The sequence below is a fragment of the Myodes glareolus genome, chromosome 2, assembly GCF_982192425.1.
Source record: "Myodes glareolus chromosome 2, mMyoGla1.1, whole genome shotgun sequence".
In the NCBI taxonomy this organism is placed as follows: domain Eukaryota; kingdom Metazoa; phylum Chordata; class Mammalia; order Rodentia; family Cricetidae; genus Myodes; species Myodes glareolus.
In genome coordinates, this window is record NC_142027.1 from 44693205 (window position 1) to 44714375 (window position 21171).

General features: G+C 41.7%; 1 protein-coding gene across 1 annotated transcript in view; it reads left to right on the top strand.

Moving 5' to 3' along the window:
- The first annotated feature begins 2 nt into the window (after nt 1-2).
- Nucleotides 3-21171, top strand: part of Rabl3 (RAB, member of RAS oncogene family like 3) — a 35125-nt gene continuing 13956 nt past the window's right edge. Inside the window, exons 1-3 of the mRNA XM_048422982.3 lie at nt 3-145; nt 5910-6001; nt 20425-20554. Of these exons, the coding sequence (XP_048278939.1) occupies nt 100-145; nt 5910-6001; nt 20425-20554 (268 nt within the window). The 5' untranslated portion in view covers nt 3-99. The remainder of the gene's footprint in view (nt 146-5909; nt 6002-20424; nt 20555-21171) is intronic.

The window sequence follows — 21171 nt, forward strand, 5'->3', positions numbered from 1 at the left end:
TCTGACCGACCAATGAGATGGTAAGCCCTGCCCTCAAACCCTGATCTGATTGGCTGGGAATCCAGGAATGGGCGTTAACCTCAAGGAAATCGTGGCAAGATGGCGTCCCTGGATCGAGTGAAGGTTCTGGTGTTGGGAGACTCAGGTGAGCCGCTTAGCCCACGTCTGGAACTCCCGATACGCCCTAGCTACCGGATACTCCCGACTCTTCGCTGCTTTACCCCCAACTTCCTAGCGTTTGGGTTCATGGCTGAAATCCTTTCCAAGACCTTAAAACTACACTTCCCAGAGGACTTTGCTCCTTTAGACGACGTGGTAGCGTGTCGGGAGGTGGGGGGCGCGGAGCCCGGGTCTTTCTCTGCTTTTGGTTTTCATCACGTCCGTCTCCCAGGCGACCCTGGCCGAGGGTTATGTTGTCAATTCCTATATTGCTCTTGTTAGGCAGACAAAAGTTGATATAACCGCCCTTTCAGGAGACTTTGTTCATTAAGTCGAATATACACTAAGAATACTCTGACACGTATTAATATCTTTAATTCTAAAATCAGACCTTGTAACTCCATTCTACAGATGATAAAAGTGAAGCTAACTAGTACGAACCCAAAGTCGTAAACTGTAGCATGCAATGTGATCTTAAATGGTAGTCATGATTTCCTTTTTCACTTCCTTGTTCTCATCTGATAGTCGAATACCTATGAGGTTTTGAGATGTACAAAATAAAAAAATCTGATAAGGGTCACACTATGAAGCAGCTTAATGCTAAATACACTTTAATTTAGTGTCAAAATCGTTTTTATAACCTGACCATTTTATAATTACTATTAAAGTCTATATTTTCTCCTCCTGCCTCATAACTTGTCTCTTTCCCATTTCCAGCTCTCAAGAACTTGAATGCACCCCAGCCATGCATTTTATAGATACGCTTTTAAATGTTGGTACTCTAAACAGACATTTACTGGATGCTTGAGAGTAGAGAGGACATATATCCCAAATAGCTGACCTATTTAATTCTAAGTCTAAAATCAGTCTTAACCCTCCCCCATTTTTTTTTTTTTTTTTTTTTTTTTGGATTTTCGAGACAGGGTTTCTCCATAGTTTTTGGTGCCTGTCCTGGAACTAGCTCTTGTAGACCAGCTTGGCCTCGAACTCACAGGGATCCGCCTGCCTCTGCCTCCCGAGTGCTGGAATTAAAGGTGTGCGCCACCACAGCCTGGCCCTCCCCCATTTTTTTTAACATTTCAGCTTTTTATAATTTTTTACTTTTGAGATTATAATTTAATTAGAACGTTTCTTCCTACCTTTTCTTTCCTCTAAACCTTTAAATTTACCCCTCCTGCTTTTATTCAAATTTATGGCCTCTTTTTTTTCATTAACTATTATTGCCCGCATATCAGTATTTGCATATACATGTATATTCCTAACTATAACCTGTTATGTCCTAATCATGCTACTAGTTTCTATGTGTTTGGTACTGGACAAATAGCTGGTGTGTCCTTTCCTGGGGAGGACCACCTCTCCCATTCCCAGCTTTACCCTTGTCTGTAGTTCTTGGTGTAGGGGTGAGGCCTCGTGGGTTTTTTTCCCTGTCCAGTGTGGTGTGTTTGTTGGTGTCATTCTTGTTCAGCTCGTGTTTGGGCACTCATATTGACTGGACTTCATGGGTGTAGCTTCTGAGATCACTAGGAGTCACAATCTCACAGCACACTCCCCAATCCTCCGGCTCTTACAGTCATTCCACCCCTTCTTCCGTCCTGTTCTCTGAACATTATTATGGCGCGGGAGTGTTTTGTAGATGTATCCACTGGGACTGGGTTCCACAGCTCTGCATTCTGCATTCTGCTTGGTTGTGGTTTTCTGTAATGGTTTCTGTCTGCTGCCATGTGACGTTTCCTTCATGTTTCCTTCAATGTGACACCCCTCGGTGAGGACTACATTTATCTGTGGGTGAAAGGACATCTGTTTATAGATTGATGTTAACGTTTCAAAGTTCTTAAATAATTAGTTAACCACTCGCTATTCCCAGGATGTCATCTGTTCTTACTGTTGAGAGCTTCGTTTTCTTTTAGCTACCACCCAAAGCATTTAGTTCATGGAGAGCTAAATAAACTATGTAATATAAATACATGGAGATGCTTATCCTCATACAGTTAAGCCAACTTTGGGCTCAAGCATATATCAAGATGATAGATAACTAAAGCCCTAGGTGTGCGTTGTCTGAGGTTTCTGTCCTGCCTGGTCCTCCTACAGTCACTCAGTCCCAAAGAATCACACAGAGAGGTCTACATTAGTTATAAATTGATTGGCCCATTAGCTCAGGCTTCTTATTAATTCTTATAACTTATATTAGCCCATAATTTTTGTTTGTGTTAGCCATGTGGCCCGGTACCTTTTTTGGCAAGACAGTCACATCTTGCTTCCTGAGGCTGGGCCACAACTGCAGAAAGAACTTTCCTCTTCCTAGAATTCTTGTTGTCCCACCTCTACTTCCTGCCTGGTCGCCCCACCTATACTTCCTGCCTGGCTACTGGACAATCAGCACATATTTAAAATATAAGTGACAGTGTACAAACCATTGTCCTACAGCACTTCCCCCCTTTTAAAAAAAAAGAACTCTGAATGTAATATTGTTTGTTTAGCTTTTCTCCTGACCATTATCCATAACAACTTGTAACCAACATTCTAAGCAAAGGAGAATATTTATAGTCCATTTTTTGGGAATGTGAGAATAGTTTTACAGGCTACTTCCTGCTAGTTGGGGGGCACTGATAATCTTATGGGGACCTAAAGGAAATTTAGAATTATCATCAAGTTATGACTGGAGTATCCCGTGAGGCTTGATCATCTCAGGCAGCAGTCTTGAATATGTTCTGGATGTAGAACTCAGACATCTGGGCTATCCGCTTCTATTGGAGATTTCGGGGGGGGGGGGGCGGTCTTCCTTGATCAAACCTGATTTTTCTTAAATTGGAATGAATCCACAGCCTCTCATTTCTTGTGGAAACAAAGGCAAAACCTCTTCTACAAAGTAGCATATCTTTTGGCTTCAATTTTGAAGACAAGGCATTTACAAAATATTTATGTTTTATTAATCCAGCAGCATTTATATTTAAATGTCTTTTAGCAGCTGTTGCACCTTCCTCGGCCTTCAAACAATTCAAAGAGAACATAATAACATATAGTATCCAGACTTTCTGTGTATTTTTCATCTTTACATGGCTTTATTTTAACCTCTATTTCTTTTATTTTTATTTTATTTTTTATTTTTTGGCTTTTTGAGACAGGGTTACTCTGTGTACCTTTGTCCTGGAACTCACTCTGTAAACCAGGGTGTCCTTGAACTCACAGAGGTCTGCCTGCCTCTGCCTCCCAAATATTGGGATTAAAGGTGTGTGCCACCACACCTTAAATACTCTCTTTTTTTATTTTAAGGACTTTAACCTTTTTCTTTCCTCTCCCAATCCTGCATATATTTTTAACACACTGTAAACCATTTAGAGGTTTTCTTCGTTTTTGAATCTCTCTTTACTGTATACCTCTCTTTTTCTGACCACATGAGTCTTTAGTTTGCTAAGCAATATTGCTAGGATTAAAGCCATGGTTTTGATGGCTGGATCCAGCCCATTCCTTAGCTTTCTGAGATTCCAGCCTCATGACAGAGGTACTGGAGGTACTGTCTGTAGCCATATTTATTGCCACAACTTTATGGCATTTCAAGGTCCCTACCAGCAAGCAAGCTGTAGCAGCCTACTCACAAACCATACTCAAATGCTCTGTAGCTAGACCTCCTGCCTGAAAGAGTCAGAGTTTGCATTGGCAGGATGGCCCAGAAAACTGGCATTTTAAAACGGCATGGCTTTTTTTTTCTGCTACAGCTGAAAACCAAAAAGCATGCAGTCAGCTTTTCATCAACATCATTTAAGTGTTTCATAGCAGGACCTCTTAAAAGAGCTGCAAGGTTTTACAACTAAAGCTGAGTCAGGAAGCCTCTCTTAAATGAGAGTGCTTGCCTCTAGCAAGCAGAGCCCATCTAAGAAAGTGCTGCTATCAATAAGCCATGCTTAACTCTATTATTTTATGTCTAGAATTACTTCCCAACCTCTTTCAGGCTTTATGTGGATGCAGCTGTCCACACACTGGACACCATTCTGTTGTCTTGAGTTTTTCTGTCCTGCCCAGTTCTGCAGTCATTCAGTCCCAAAGAATCACACAGAGAGGTCTACATTAGTTATAAATTAATTGACACATTAGCTCAGGCTTCTTATTAACTCTTATAACTTATATTAGCCCTTAATTCTTGTCTGTGTTAGCCACGTGGTTCAGTACCTTTTTCAGCAAGACAGTCACATCTTGCTTCCTGAGGCTGGGCCACAACTGCAGAAAGAACTTTCCTCTTCCTGGAATTCCCGTTGTTCCACCTCTACTTCCTGCCTGGTCGCCCCACCAGTACTTCCTGCCTGGCTCCTGGACAATCAGCATTTATTTAAAATATAAGTGACAGGGTACAGATCATTGTCCCACAGCAGGTATGCCTCCAACACAAACCTATATGAAAGCCCAAAATCAACAATATACCCAAAGACTGTAGATGCCAGGCACTATGCAGTAAGTTTAATTACAAAACTGATTTTGTGTGTCCTCCAATCTTAAACACATGCAAGAACTTGTACTCAATACCCAGTATCACAGTATGACACAAAAGGTCATAGAAGTTAGTAGTGCTAAAACCCATTATTAGTTAAATGAGCAGAGCATATCAGTAGAAAATTTGTAAGAACGGGAAAAAAATGATTTGCAAACATGATCATAATGTAGATCACTGTGGATTTTTAATTATTTTCCACAAAGCTTAGAATTGAACCCAAGTCTCCTCTGCAAAAGCCACAAAGGCTCTTGATGGAGGAACCATCTCTCCATCTCTTCCGCCTTGCCTTGTCAGTGTTTTTGGGCGGGAGGAGGGGGTGTTTGAGACATGGTCCCACTATGTAGCACTGGCTAGTGTAGAATCAGTGGATGCAACTGTGGTTCTCAAGCTTGGAAGGCAAGCACTGAACCTCAGCCAGTTTGTGTTGTTTTTAAGTACACTATGTTTATGGTCACAACATGGTCCCCTTATGACCAGGCGGTGGTGGTGCATGCCTTTAATCCCAGCACTCAGAAGGGAAAGGCAGGTGTATCTCTGTGAGTTTCAGGCAGCCTGGTCTACAAGGGGTAGTTCCAGGACAGGCTCCAAAGCTACAGAGAAGCCCTGTCTCGAAAAACTAAAAAAAGAAAAAAGAAAACTCCTTATGGTTGGCGGTAGTGGTCTAAGGTGATTTTTTTTTCTTTTTATACTTTCTCAGTTGTTGGGAATACAGGTTTCATAATAAAAAAGTAAACATGAATTATAGACCCGTATATAATATTGAACCCAGAGAGACTTCCTGAATTTTTGATACAATTATCAATTCGTAGCCAATTAAATGAATGAGTGACTCTACACAGGATGTAAATAGATGGTTCATTTCTTTCCTCAACCTAAATCTTCAAGAGATGTCCTTTAGTGTTAGTAACGAGATTGTCTGAGCACAAGAGATCTAGAAAGAGATAAAATACTGCTTCAAAATAAAAGGCAATGGTGAAGAAAAGAGAGTAGGATTATTATTATTATATTATTATTATTATTATTATTATTATTATCATCCAAATGATAAATCTAGAACAAAGTGGTTAGCTGCTTTGTAAAAACCAATGTGTGAGAACTAAGGTTCTTTGCATGTGGAATCATGACATCATGAGTCCTGTCACTGACGGAATTGAAATAATTTTGTGAGCTATTCCCCGGCCTACAGGCAGTGGTATATTACAGGCAGTGGTATAGATGTCCCATAGGGCTCCGTACCCCACTCACAGACACCGTTTATCTTCCACAGGTGTTGGGAAATCGTCACTTGTCCATCTTCTGTGCCACAGTCAAGTGCTGGGAAATCCGTCATGGACTGTGGGCTGCTCGGTGGATATCAGAGTATGTGTTCTCGTTTCTGTTTTTCACTAGATATATTAAACCTGTCCTTCAAATCACATTTAAATTACAGGACTTAGTTAAGATTAAGTAATAATAATAACTGGGGTTGATTCAGAGCCTACCGTGCATTAGTACTTTACTGTCATTCCTTATTTACTGTTAAGTCTTGAGAAAGTAAAAAACAACCAAATTTCTTCAACTCAAAAAGCTAACTCAACACATGAACCCAGTGGTCTGCTTGTACAGGCTTTTATGTTAATCACTATAGTTTGAGAATCCAGTTGCTATTCTCCCTAAGCCCTAAGCTCTAAGACTGCCAACTTATGCCTAGGAGTGCAGTGTCAGGGCAAACACTTGCAGGACCTCGTATAGATGGTCTGCTTTGTGTCACACTTAGGTGTTCAGTGGCGTTTCCCCTGAATTAAGTGTTAATGCCTAGTTCTGAGCAAGTCTGTCAACTGTTGGCGCGTCTTCTTACCACTGAATTAAGAACAAATATGGGGCAGGCTAAGGCCTTTGCCATCAAGGCTACGGACCCGAGTTCAGTTCCCACCAACTCACAGGGTGGAAGGAGAGAGCTGACTCCGGCAAGCTGTTCTCTGGGGTTCACATGTGCATCCTGTCACATGCACCCCCACAAACACACACAGTAATAATACCAAATAAAAAGTAGTAGTTAAATTACTAGCTATTTTCTTCTGTTCCTTGGAGCTATGGTGTAGGTCCTGACATGTTGATTAAAAATCTTTATCCAATTGATTATCATTCCTTCTTAAGGGAATTTGTTTTCTCCAGCTGCTCTCCGAAGATTCTTCTTGTCTAGTGTTTTGCAGTGATGCTCACCTACCCTCCAGCTTGGCCTGCCTCAGCCACATTCGTCTCCCTGCTCAGAGGCTGCAGTGCTCTTGTTTTCATTTCTCGGCAGACACCCTCTCTGATTGTCTCTCTTCTTCCTCCTTTCCTTCCTTTTGAGTTTCTAGTGGATTTGCTGTTTATGTCTTTGAACCTCATTCCCATATATCCTTTTTTTTGTTTACATTTTTCCTAGCTGCCTTCTGGAAGTTACATTCATCTCTCCCTTCCAGTTTACTAAACATCTCTCAATTATGCATAATATAATGTTGATATATATATTCTGTTTTTCAAGTAATAAAATTTATAACTTCTCAAAGTGTCTATTCATTTTTAAATGTCAAGTTTTTTTAAAATCTTATTTTTCATTGTGGATTTTCTTTTTTAATTAACTTATTTTCCACATAGTCATTTTGTAGTTTCATTTTGGATTATAGCATCTTCTAGGGTGAGGTGAACATTCTACATGCTGTATGTGTTATCCTACTTTACAGCAATATGTCTTGTATGATGTGTTGCTACGGGCCACAGGACTCATGAAGTGAGCTTTCAGATGCATAGCAGAAGGCTGACCCACCAGAACGAACACTTTCTGATGGAGGCAAACCCAGTCCGCAAGGCGCTGGGCCTGCCTTTTGCTTATCGACCAATTCTCACAGTGGATCTCTTGTGAAGTGGAAGCACTCTCCCCTGGTGCAAGATTCAGCAGAGTATGGACAAGTACGCACAACTCTCTCCCATATACTGGTTTATTGGCTCATCCCCCACACACTCTGTGGGACCTCCAGTGGGAAGTTTAGTCACGCAGTCAATAGCCTTGGTTCCCACAGTCTAATCTCGACTTCCTTCTCTGAGATACATTAGAAACCACCTCTCTGCAGCCCTCTTCCCTTTGGCAGGACATGCAGTCAGGAAAGGGGTCATTCATACAGATCACATTGGGACCTTCAGTGATAAAGGGATGTCCACGCCCAGAGAATTGCCTTGGTTTTGTGTGTGTATATAAACTGGAAACTTTACAGAAGAGAGGGAGAGCAGCAGGAGAGGAATAAAGAAACGGATGCTGAAAAGCATGTAGTGAGAGTTCATTTCACCCTCAGAGGAGCCCTGCGCTTGCTGGGAGTCTTCTCTGAGCCCTGAAGGGGACACTGAGGCTGGCACTCGGAGGTCCCCGATTATTTACAATTCTTGGAAAATGTTCTACTTCTAGAACTTTTTCCTTGTTTATGTACATCAGTGTTTGCCCGAATGTGCATCTATGTACCACATGTGTGCAGTGCCTACAAAGGCCAGAAGAAGACATTGTATGTCCTAGGACTGTTGTTACAAACAGTTGTGAGCTGCCATGTGGGTGCTGGGAATGAATCCCAGGTCCTCCAAAAGAGCAGTCAGTGCTGTTAATCACTGAGCCATTTTTCCAGTTCCATGTTCATATTTTTCTTTGAAAAAAAAAACCAGAAACAAAAAACTCCCACACCTTGTCAGGGAAGCCCTGTATGCTATGTTGTGCGAGTATCCTTGTTTTGTTTTGTTTCTGCTGTTGTCGGGGACCTAGCAAGTTCAGTGGTGCTCAGAATTTCTATCTCAGAGTTCCTGTGCCACCTAAATATCATGGATTTCCCACACACTTGATGTGACACAGGCCTGAGGTTTCCATTTCATGCATATCTTGTCTCTGTTCGATGGCCGCCCACCTACAGTCCCTGACAGGGTCCCTACTCTGTGGATCGTTCTTTCATCTGCCTCCTCCGCTGACTGAGGAGCTTGTCCGCGGTTCACAAGATGGAGGTGGCAATCTATTCCTTACCGCTCACGCACACATACTTTTTCCTTAAAAGCTGGAAAACGAGTCTGCCATTCCTGGATCCCCACTAACACCCCAGGCACTAGTCCTTAATCGTGTCTGAGTCTGGGTCATTCCCCTCGTCTTTAGTTTTAAGGGTTTCCTTCATCGCCAGCATCTGCAAATATCCCTCCCTTTCTTTCACGATCATTAGTTTGTGTTCACTCTCTTTCCTTCTCCTCTTTTTCCCCCTCAAAATATTTTTGTAACATTTCTTTGAATTCAGAGTAGAAAAGGACTATACTCATTTCAGCCTAAAATGTTCTTATATTCTTAGCTATGTAAGCAAACCAGGTTCTCGGTAATGAATTCAGTAGCAATTTTGTCTAGGTTTGGGAGACCCAGTAACATATTCTGGACAAAATTTTCTTTAGATTTTTCTAACTTCCTTCCAAAGAAAGATCATAGCATATTGAAAAGAAACTTAGATCCTGGATCAATTGCCTTTTCTACTTAAAGAGTTACCTAAACTAAATAATATACCTCCTGAGGCCTAGTTATATTATTTATCGGAGAGAAGAAAATTACATAGTTCCTGACCTTTGCACAGTTTTCTGCCTCTCCTTTTACCCTCTGCCCACCCTTTATGCCTGTCCCCACCCAGTGCCAGGTAGGCTCATATATCTTTTATCTTGTGCATTTCCCCTCTGTCTTACTAGAGTGGCTGAAGTCCAGCACATTTTAGAATAGCCATTCCTGTGGTCACTAGCTTTGTTCTATTCCCAATCCCGTCCCGTCCAGTGTTTGCCCAGGAGTTATGTTGGTGTGTGGTGCTAGAGCTTTGTGCGCACCATCAAGCACTCTGCCACTGAGCTCCATCCCCAGCCTAGACAGAGAACTTTTTGTACATATACATTATTTTAAAAGTTCCTTGTACTCGTTGATTGATGAGTTTTATCTTGACTGTTATTAAATTTTATTCATTCTGTCTTCATAATGATCATTATTTTCCTGCTTTATTCTGCTTATTAATTTTTAAACACTGAACACATTTTACCATCCTGAACTAAATCCAAACCACCACCACCTCTACCGTGTGCCTTTACCTTTGTTCTTATCTGTACAGGTGTTTTACCTGTATGTTGTAGCTGTGTACCACGTTTGCAGTGCCCTCAGAGGCCAGAAGAGGGTGTCGGATCCTCTGGAACTAGAGTTACAGGCTGCTGTCAGCTGTTGGGGGGCGGGGAGTGCTGAGAACCGAACCCAGATCCTCTGGAAAAGCATCCGTGAGCCTTTAACCTCTGAACCACCTCTCCAGCCCTGCCTTCTCCAAACTTGTCTTGACATGTTAGTCTAGACCAGTTTTCTAGTATCTAGACTCAGTTAACTATTATGTTTTTCAAATATTTGCACCTAAATTCATGAGAAGTTTTAGTCTATTTACTTTTTTCTAATTTCATTATGGAGTTTTGATACTGTGTCAACCTGTTCTTCAGAAAGACTTTGTAAGACTGGTGCTATTTACCTTTGAATTTACAAGGGAAACTAACTGTGATTTTTCTGTGTGGGAAGGGCTTAAATTCAGTAGAGAAAACAAGAAAATGATTGCATTTCTTCCCTTGTCAATTTTTGGAGATTTGTGTTTGAAAAAGAATTTGTTCATATCAAGCAAATTGTTAAACATTGCACATTGTTTCTCTATCTAGTTTCTTTCAATAAGACAATGGACTACTAATGCAATCATTGCTGCAAATTCTATAGGTGATTTTCTATTTTCAAAAATTCTGGTATGAGTAATCTATACTTTTTCTTTTAAAAATGTGTATTTACATATGGGAGGTGTGTGTAGTATGTCGCGTATGTGGGGGACAGAGGACCACTTGCAGGAATGTTTTCTTCTTCTACCATATGAGGTCCAGGGATAGAATGCAGGTTGTTGGGGTTGGAGGCAAGCCCCTTACTCTGTGAATGATGTTGCCAGTCTGGGTGCTCTTTTCTTTATAAGTTTTGCCAGTGGTCTAGCAAAGACAAGTTTCCGTTTTGTCATTTTTCTACATGGTTTGAGGTTTTCTTGGGAGATGGTATGTGTGCACACGTGTGCAGGTGCATGTACAAATGGGTGTGGATGCCTGCGGAAGCTAGAAGTTAACCTTGGGTGTAGTTCCTCAGGAACCACCCATCTTGTTTTTTGAGACAGTCTCATCAGAGATTGGCGCTCAGCAAGCGGGCCAGGCTGTGTGTCCAGCAAGCCCCAGGAATTCACCAGGTTCTGCCGTCCCAGCTTTAGGATTATGAGAACCTGCTACCACACCCAGCATTTTTAGAACATGGGTACTAGGGCTTGGGACTCAGGCCTTTATGCCTGCCCATCAAGGATTTCACCAGCTGAGCAGTCTCCCCATCCCTGTGTTTGTTTGGAATTTCACTGTGGTGTCCACACCTCTGGGTTTAATTTGCTCTCTTATTAAGGCTCCCTGAAATGAGTAGTTGCTTCATTGATTTCTTTCAGGCTTCTTCCAGAGAGCTCTGAGGCACGGAAATTTCTGTCTAAACACAGCTTTAGCTGCCTCGTTATCATTCAGTTCAAAACATTGTCTAGTTTCCATTGTGATCTCTCCTCTGGCTCATTTGTTATTTGAAATGTGCTTCTTAATTTCCAAACATTTGACAGTGTTGATGATCTTATAATTACTGGTTTCTAGCTGATTTTCGCTGTGCTCAGAGAATATATACTATGTAATTTCAGCCTTTAAAAATGACTGAGATTTGCTTCAGGTCTTGTTTTATGGCCAACTTTGTTAAATAATTGTTAGGTGTCTCATATCTAAGACAGAAAAACTGCATATATGCATATTTTGCTATTGTTGTATGCAATGTTCTGTCTCGAGGTCAAGCTTGTTGAGCATTTTGTTAATTATCTCTGCTGGATTTCTTATCTGTTTGATTATTTACAAGGAGCCAATGTGATAACTTTCACTGTGTATGTAAATTTGTCTTCTTGTTTAGTTCTGCCTGTTTGGAGATTATATACCAGTTTGAGACTGTTTAAATTGCTTGAAGGGTTTCCTGGGATTGAATTCAGGTTTTCAGGCCTATACAGCAAACACTTTTACCCACTGTGCAGTCTTACTGGTCCCTGGATTTAACATTTTATCACTGCAATATGTCCCTTTTCTGTCTGCCAATGTATTGTGCCTTGAAGTGTATCTTCTCGGATCCTGCAATAGTTGATACTTGTCATGTTTCTGCGATGTATCTCATTTCCAGCTTTCACTTCACTGTTTACATACCACGTCTTTCTACTGTGTCTCCTATTGAGTAGGTATAGACAAAGGTTTTTAATGGTCAGTCAGATAGATTTTGTCCTTTAATTTGGTTTATGGTTCTTGCTCCAAATATTCTAATTAATATACATGGCACCGAGGAATCTGCATTTTAAGAAACATCTAAGGTGATTAAGTAGAGATAAATAGCATACTGAATCAATTTTCCAGATGAACGTACAGGTCGTCAGTCTGGATGCTCACAGAAACCACAGAAACTGCTAAGGACGGACAGTGAGAACAGAGAGAACGTAGTGTAACCAATGGCCCAGACTCTAAACACTAGGTATGTTTAGGTATGCTAGAGTAACCGAAAGGAGCCATGGGGATAAGCAAGGCATTTCATATTTTTCAGCACCAAAAACAAGGGTGCTGAAGAAGAAGCAGCATCTGAAAGGGCGTGCAAAGCTGCATCTTCGAGGTATAGATAGCTACTTTTGTAATCATGGGGTAAGACTCCATAGGGAAAGTAGAATTTATTTATTTATTTATTTATTTATTTATTTATTTATTTTTTGTGAGACTGGATTTCTCTGTGTAATAGCCCTAACTGTCTTGGAATTAGCTCTGTAGACCAGGTTGACCTCCAACTCAGAGATCCTCCTTCCTCTGCCTCCCTAGTGTTGGGATTAAAGGCATGCACCACCACACCGGGCAGAAATTCTTGGAGGAAGGAAATTATTGAGGCCAAATGATAAGTAGTTTGAGGACAAGAATGAAAGAGTTCCAACAAAGCCCCTCCCCCATGTGTGTTCAATGAGGAAAACAAGTATATGAATGTCCTGAATGCATCTGGCAGCAAAGACTCCAAGACAAACCTCACCTCCGTCGGCCCTCTGTGTGAAAGGGGGTCTGATCATTTCTGTAGCTAATGATCTGTGTAAGTCCTGGAGAGCAGGCAGCTAAACTAGCTAATTCTCAAAGATCTCACTTACTGAAGTGACAGCAATTCCCTGAGGAAATCTCTACTTTGGGAATTACCAAGTCAAGAGTTTCCTGCTGGACCACAGGGTTGTTTCTTGTTGTTGTTGTTTAATCCATTACTACTTCTAAGAACTCTAGATGGCATGGAACTGCTCACAAGGAAACTGTAGTCAAAGCTAGTAGGAGGGAAAGGGCCACAAGAACAGGCTAAACAACCACAATGTGTGTGCAGAGGACCTGTCCCCGGGAGGCCTGCTCTTTTCTGAGGAAACTGAAGAGCAGTGGACTGGGGAGAGGTGAAGTGAGGGATAACTGGAGGCGGGGAGGCTGCAGGCGGGATGTATTGTATGAGAGAGGAATAAACAAACAAGAAAAGGAAAGGGAAAGCCATGGTGGCCAGCGCTCACTGTGGTGCAGCTGGTCTCCCTGGGATGAGCGCTGTGCTGGTGGTTCCCTCAAAGCCAGTCTGACCTGAATTATGTTGAAGAACAAGGCATATGGGGCCGAAGGGGGCCTAGCTCGTGTCACTGCTCCCTCTCCATCTCTGTCTTCTTTCTCCGAGAGGAGCGCATATCTCTGGAGTGGTGACGTGAGTAAAGGCATTCGGAAAGGATAACCTAAAGTTGTCATGGAAACGTAAATCACCACTATTATAGTAATATGAACAGTTGTTCCCTGTAGGAAAATGATTAAATTGTATGAAGGCCTTATAAATGCCTTAGGAGAACAGAGATTCCTGAAGCAGCTTTTGTAGTTCAGTCACAGTGTCTATGTTATTGAGCCTGCAAGAGGGGGCTCTCTAGGGCTAAAGTAGATTCCTGGGCCCACTCTCCAGAACTCCTAGACACAGTTGCTCCCATTTAACTCACTTCAGATGTGGTAAGAGGCAGCTAAGAATAGAGAGGGTGGAGGTGATGGTGTGATTGTTTGCAGTGTTGCGTGCAGTCAATGCATTTACTCAGTAATTATAACTGACCATGTGGGCCCTTTTCTCCGGGGCAGAGGCCATAACTGAATTGAGCAGGCGTTTTATTTTGTGGTATTCTTCACTCACTCCTGGCTGCCGACTTTGTTACTTCGAATCTAATGGACTGATGAGCGCATGGCTACTCCTAATAATGACAACAAGATGTTTAGAGCTTAATCTTTTCACAGATTATAAATAAGGAAATTGATTTGTCATTTCTAGTTCACTTTAATGGGATTTTAACTCTCTAACTTGTACACTGCATACAATCAATACTTATTGAATTTCTCTTTGGGTAACGAAACAATGTGCAGGCACTGGGGAAAAATAAGAAGCGTAGTTTTTATCCTCACTAGGGATATGAAGTGGATTTACTTGGAGGGATAAGGTGTCTGTCTAGTAGTCTTTAAAATGACAACACTAATGATAGCTAACACTTCTTTAGTGTTTTCTTGGGTTAGGAACCCATGTACATAGTAGTTCATCGATTTCCACACCAGCTCTGTGAGATGGGTATCGTTTGTTGGTGCCACGTTCAGCACAGGAAACGATTGAGACACAGAGGCATTGTGTGATTTGTCAAGGTTGTGTTGCTAGCAAGTGACAGAATTGGAACTCAAGTCCAGACAGCCTGATCCAGAAGCCTGCATTCTTAATCAAGAACCTTACTGCCTCTTATTCCAAAACAATGTAAGGCAATAAGTATTCCTATAAAACCCAATGTGATAGCAACCAGCTTCATGTGGCAACAAATTTGAATTTAGTAAAATAAAAAAATTAGCTCAGCGGGTGAACAAACCATATCTTGATGGTTTGGTAGCTAGGTGCTTTCAGCAGTTAGCCCTGCACATGCGCATCGCTGAAGACAGAACCTCAGGACAGCACTAGGGAACAAGGTGATGACAGCCAGAGAGAAAGTGGTGAGCGGTGTGCGGAAGATGCTGGTGATTGGGGGCCAAGTTATTGGGCAGACAGACTTAACCCTCCTCCCACAGGCTTATCTCATAGGAAAGAGAGAAGGACATTGTAAGAATTCAGTTCTAAACATGGTGAAGGGTGCAGCTATGAGCTGTCGAACTGAAGCTGATCAGAAAGCATATGCTAATGAGGTGCTGAAGGAGATAATTCAGAATTGCAGTCATGTGTGTAGAAATCACCCAAATCATGACAGCCAATGAGTTCAAAAGAAATACAGGGAAACCTTCGGGTGCATTTAAAGAGTTGAAGTTCCTAAAAGGGGGTCATAGAAAAGTTGATCAACATAGAATATAGCTAAAAGGATGGCCAACTACATGAGCAAACACGGCAAGTCCTGAAAGGAGCAGCGTTGTCCTTACTATAAAATGGCGGAGATACAAAGAGGAAAGAAAAAACAATCACCGGGAGGTTAGCACTAACCTTTGGACGTGTGATTACATTCAACTGGCACAAACCAAATGGAGTGCCTGAGCAGCCAGGAAATAGACACAGGCTTAAATCAGTCTTTCATGCAGGTTGGAGCTAGAAGAAAGGGAAGAATGGTTATAGGACAGAGGGGAAGATCTTTTTTACATAGAGGAATTGAGCTTGACTGAAGGCAACTAAGAAGTCACTAGAAAAAAGAGCAATTGGCAGTAGCCTCTATCTCATTAATTCAACCGACACCAGTGGCATGTCTTAGTGGCTCTGTTTCTCTTCTCTTTTTCTCCCAACACTCTCCTAAGAATTCCTAATGTTCCTTTTCTTCTAGAAGTAATTCTATAGGCACGGTTACTAAATTGGACTTGTTAGCAGCTTATCTCTCTTGATGTGTATCATTTCCTTTACTGAATTTATTTCTCTTTAAAAGTTACACTGAAGCACTCCAGGGAGCGGTGCCCACGTGTAATCGTGCTGTGTGGCTCAAGAGACACCTGAGGGGGCGTGGCGCTGAGGAGTGGTGTTCCTTGTTGATTCCCATATGGCCCTGCTTCCTGTTGAGAAAGCCCACCTGCATTACCATAAAAGAAGTATCAGATCCTTGATGACTTGGTTTACATACATTTTTAAAAAGCTTCTTACAGCTAGGTGTTACCCTGCCTGTCGTGTTAGACTCAGTATAACAGCAGATGTCGCTTCCTGTGTCAGGAGCCGCGCTTAGCATAGCGTTAACTTTCTTGTAACCTACAGTTTAAATTCTTAGGACTCATTGCACTTGGATTCATTTAGTTGAGTATTAATTAAGCAAATGGGGACTGAAGAGAGACACCTCTTCTAATTCTAGAAGGGATTTTGAAAAACTTTGGTTTGGGGGCTGGAGAGATGGCTCAGCCATTAAAGGCTAGGCTCACAACCAAAAATATAAGAGTTCGGTTCCCAGCACCCACGGCTGTCTCTCCAGCCAGAACAAAAAAAGAAAAAAAGAAAAACTTTGGTTTGGGAAGGTATTTTGTATTAGAGGAGAGTATCAATAAGTCGTCGGAGTGGTTTACGAGTGTGTCTACCCAAAGCGTTCTGGCTAACGGGCTAGTACATTACCAGGAATTGTGTTATAAAAATATAAGTTTTGGCTGGGTGGTGGTGGCGCACACCTTTAATCCCAGCACTCAGGAGGCAGAGGCAGGTGGATTTTTGTGAGTTTGAGGTCAGCCTGGTCTACAAGAGCTAGTTCCAGGACAGGCTCCAAAACTACAGAGAAACCCTCTCTCAAAAAACCAAAAAAAAAAAAAAAAAAAAAAAAAAAAAAACAAAAAAAAAACCCACAAGTTTTGTTTTGATCCTGTCTCAAAAGAGTCAGGAATGGTTCAGGAATCTTTGTTTTTTGACCAAGTTCTTATTCCAGTTTACATCCTTTCATAGCTATACAAAGCAAAACAGAAATTTAATAAGCAAACTAAATATACTAAAACCGTGAAGGATATTAATTTAGCCAACAGGTTCTAAGCATCGCACTGTTTTCTAGGGATTCAAAGATGAAAGGCACATGACCCCTGCTCTCTCAAGCTCACATGAGTGTTCAGTAAGACAGTGCAGACAGTGAGGTGACAGCGATGTAGACAGAGAGAGTTAGAGAAACATAGAGGAGAACCTAACACGGCCGGGCTTGGGATGTGAGGGAAAGCAAGGTCAGGAGGGGTTTATGGAAGTAGCTAAACTCTTTCATAACAGATCACTTGCTCCCTATTTAAATAGTTTTGCTTAGAAACTTTCTAAAATATATCATATATTTCCATGTTTTTTTCTTTTCTTTTTTGGTTTTTTGAGACAGGGTTTCTCTGTAGCTTTGGAGCCTGTCCTGGAACTAGCTCTTGTAGACCAGGCTGACCTCAAACTCACAGAGATCCGCCTGCCTCTGCCTCCAGAGTGCTGGGATTAAAGGCATGCACCACCACCACCACTGCCTTAACCTTTTTTGTTTTGATGATTTGGTGTAGTCGTGTGTTATCAGTCTTTTTATGTCATATACCAAAATAGCAGTACTTTTTATTGCCGTATGTAACATTAATTTCCATTCTCTAAAACAGGCCCAATGTTTGTGACTTTGCTGTCATCATGTTATCTTGTTGTTTTTGTCTGTTCCTTATCTTCTTAATGTCAGTTGACTATGTATAGAGTACCACATGTACTCAAACGCTTTCCTGGCCAAAGGATTTAGAACTAAGTGAATACAGCAAAATACAAAGCATTCCGTTGAGTATAATATGTAAAGTTTAGTGGATTTTATGAAATCTTTTAAATAGTTAAGTTGTCTTTTTTATCATTATTATTGTAAAGCCAATAGATGCTTTATAGATACACAAAACATCTCTTTCATCAGAGGCTCAGCAACGCCAAGGCTGGTTCATGGTAATCCAGAGGTATAAGCCCAATACCAGAATAGCTCCATTCTATAGAATCAGCAGTTCTCCAGTTGAGAGTTACAGCAGAATCATTTGGAGATTTATATGCTAGGTCTCACCCCCAGAGAACCTGATTCTGCTAGCTTGGTGAATATTTTTCTGTATTGTAAGAGAGGGAAGGAGTACTGAAGTGTGGGGAGTCAAAGTCCCACAGTAAAGCCAAAGCCGATTTCAAATGCATAATCCTGCCTCAACCTCTCCAACACTGAGATTACACGTGTACAACCCACCTGGCTCTCTATATTTATTTCTAAGTTCCTTTGAAAAGTCTGCTGTGTACCCTTGAATCGTTATACATCAGATTATTGTATATCAGAATTTGCTCCAAAATAGTTAAATAAGTAACAAAAGCCTAGATCATGAGGAATAAAAAGAGAGCTTGAAATTTATTGTGACTGAGAAAGCCATTGGACTCACTTGGATTTTAATGTAATCCTTCTAACTACTTTGTGGAAAACAAATAGGTGAGGGAATGCTTCTTGTAGGGAAACTAAGAGACCGTGTTAGTTAATTCAGGCAAAGAAGTAAACAGGGACATCTCCCTAAAGGGTAATAGTTGAGGCGGTGACCAAAGGGCCAGGATTTGCTGACAGAGCAGTTGTAGTGGGGAACGAATCAAAGTTCACTCTAAGGTTTTGACTCCAATATCAAAGATATCTCAACAAAAGGATTGCCTCTTGTCAAGACTGTGAAAACCGGTAGAGGAATAGGTTTGGGAAAAAAATAAGGATATCATATTTTTTTCGGTAAATTAACTCTGCAGTACCTATTAGACATTCCTAGAGGTAGCCTGGTTAATGTGGTAGTCTGAAATCCCCAGGATTTATGTAAACTTTTGATTCATCAACATACATAAAACCGTAAGAGTAGATCAAATTGCCAGAGAGCAGGAATGGAAAGAGAAGAAATAGGCTAGGATACTCCAGCAGCAGCAGGGAGAGAAGTAAGGACCACCGAAGCGACCAGGCGGTGAGATGGGAGGAGCCAGAGTGGTGTTGTCGGGGAGAGTGCGTGAAGACAGGCTGCAGAGCCCCGGGGAAGTCAGTGTGGAGATAACGGGCACCCTTGATCAGAAATGGTTCAGTAGGAAGATGTTGTGAAGATCATATAGGAAGGAGCTCTAAAGAGATGTGATTCCAGGGGATCGATGCCCTTTTCTGACCTCTGTGGATACCAGGCATGTGCATCCATACATGGAGGCAAAACACTTGGGCACATAAAATAAAAATAAATAAGCATTCGAGAAAAGGCGTGTGAGAGCCAGTAAGATTGCACAGCGTGTAAATGTGCTTGCTGCAAAGTCTGATGGCCTGAGTTGGATCTCTGGTTCACTCTGTGGAAGGAGAAAACTGACTTACACAAGCTGTTCTCTTGACTGCTACCTGTGTTTCATGGTATGTGCCTCCCAGATAATAGTAATTGTTAGACACTTACGTGTATAAGCTGCACCGTGAAATCTCAACAATGTTGTTACCTAAACAAGACCCACATAAACGTCCTACCAGTTGCCGTGCTAATGTGGATGGAGGAAGAGCTACAGGTCAGCAGTGCTGCTAAGAAAGGGAGCACCCATGGTAGGAGAGCCAGTCCCAAGCAGTCAACCCAAAACACACTCTCCATACAGGAACACTAAATAGACCAAGTAGATTGTATGAATACACACACGCATACACACACAATAACTCAAGCCTTGAATTTGAGAAGTTGTGGGGTCGGAGGGCAGACACAGTAAGGATGGGAGAACAGGAGAGGGAAGGATGCAAATGTAAACACAGTACTCATATATTGAATTCTTAAAAAATAAAAATAAAACTTTTACATTAAAAAAAAACGAGGAAAAATAGAGCTGGAAATAGGTAATGGTTTGGAGACCTTCCTCGGAGAGGGAGCAGAGAAACAGCATGGTAGCTGGCAGAAGACAAGGCACCCTTGTATGTTGTGGAGAATTATCCAGCCAAGGAGGAAATGCCATGCTCGACAGCGAGAAGAATGTGTGACTGCGTCTGTACAGGATGAAATTTTTACTGCACAGAAGACTCAGATTTAGCCTGAGGGGCGCAGACAGCCTAAGGTAATAGCAGGAGGAAAGTGATCCTATGGGCATACATTCAAGGAGGTAGAAAAAGCGGTGGAGGAAGTTCTTTTATTGTTATTATTCTAGCCTAGGAAACCAAGTTAACTCTATTGAGTCTAGAGAAGAGATACTGGAAATTTCCAAAAGAAGCAAAAGTATGAAATTATTATCAGGACAAGAAAGTGGACAGCAGAATTGATGGATGACTCCAAGGGCACACTTGAATTTGAAAAGGACTCAGACTACTAGGATGTAGTTTTCTGAGCTACGCATTCAGGAAAGTGAATTCTGGGGGCACAATAAAGGAGGAAGAGGCTTTGGCCAGGGTGGGAGTTTTGTCAGATGAACGCGGCTAAGAAAGATAGAGTGACAGAGAATGGAAGAATGGGCCACAGTGTGCTTTGTGGGAAGGAACTAAAGCTTTGAAAGTGGAAGAGAATTATCAGATGTTCATCTCAAATATAGGGTCAAATAGGGTGGGAGATTAGAGTTGTCTAGTGAGGGGCAAGCATGGAAAATAGGGGGTGACGAGCAGAAAGAACCAGAGGGCAGGTGCTGTAGAGATGGCCATTGCTTTAAACCAAATGAGGGTGCTCACCAGTTTGTGTGGTGGGTTTAATGATGGCTTTGATTAATCCATTAGGTTCATGACTACAAAGAAGGAACTCCAGAAGAGAAGACATACTATATAGAATTGTGGGATATTGGAGGCTCTGTGGGCAGTGCCAGCAGCGTGAAAAGCACAAGAGCGGTGTTCTACAACTCTGTAAATGGTGAGTGTTTTCATCTCTGCCGTATGTTAGAGTCTACAAGTGTGGATCGTTGATGTGAAATGCCTTGACATGCTGGCTTATCTTCCTGTGAGAAAGCTGGTGTGCTTAACGATTTAAATCTGCGTGTCACAGTCTAACTTATTAGCCTCTGGTGTCTGCTGGAGGCATTGTTGCCTTGCTATAGGGTCACTTCATTTTTACTTTTTTATGTATATGATATATATTACATGTAATAAAAATATTTGAAGCTCAACAGTAGTAGTTGTCCATACGTCTCTTTCCAAAGGTCTTTGATGCTGTTCATCCCTCTCCATACTCTTTCCTCAACCCTGCTCTTTCACCCCAAACCAAGTTTTACCTTCCTGTCCCATCCTTCCCTTTTAACCCTTAATACCAGTTCATTCTATGTCATCTCCCTTTAAACCCCCTCCCCATGACCCGTTAGTAATCCCCCAGCCTCTGTAGATATTCCAGATGGACTGTATCTGAGAATAAGTACCATTTCTTTCTTCCCACTCTGATGACCCAGGCTACCGATCTCGGTAGAAAGTCTGTGGAGTGTCTCTCCAGCCTCCTTAATTAGAATATATTCTCATCAGATGTCAGTCCGACTCGAT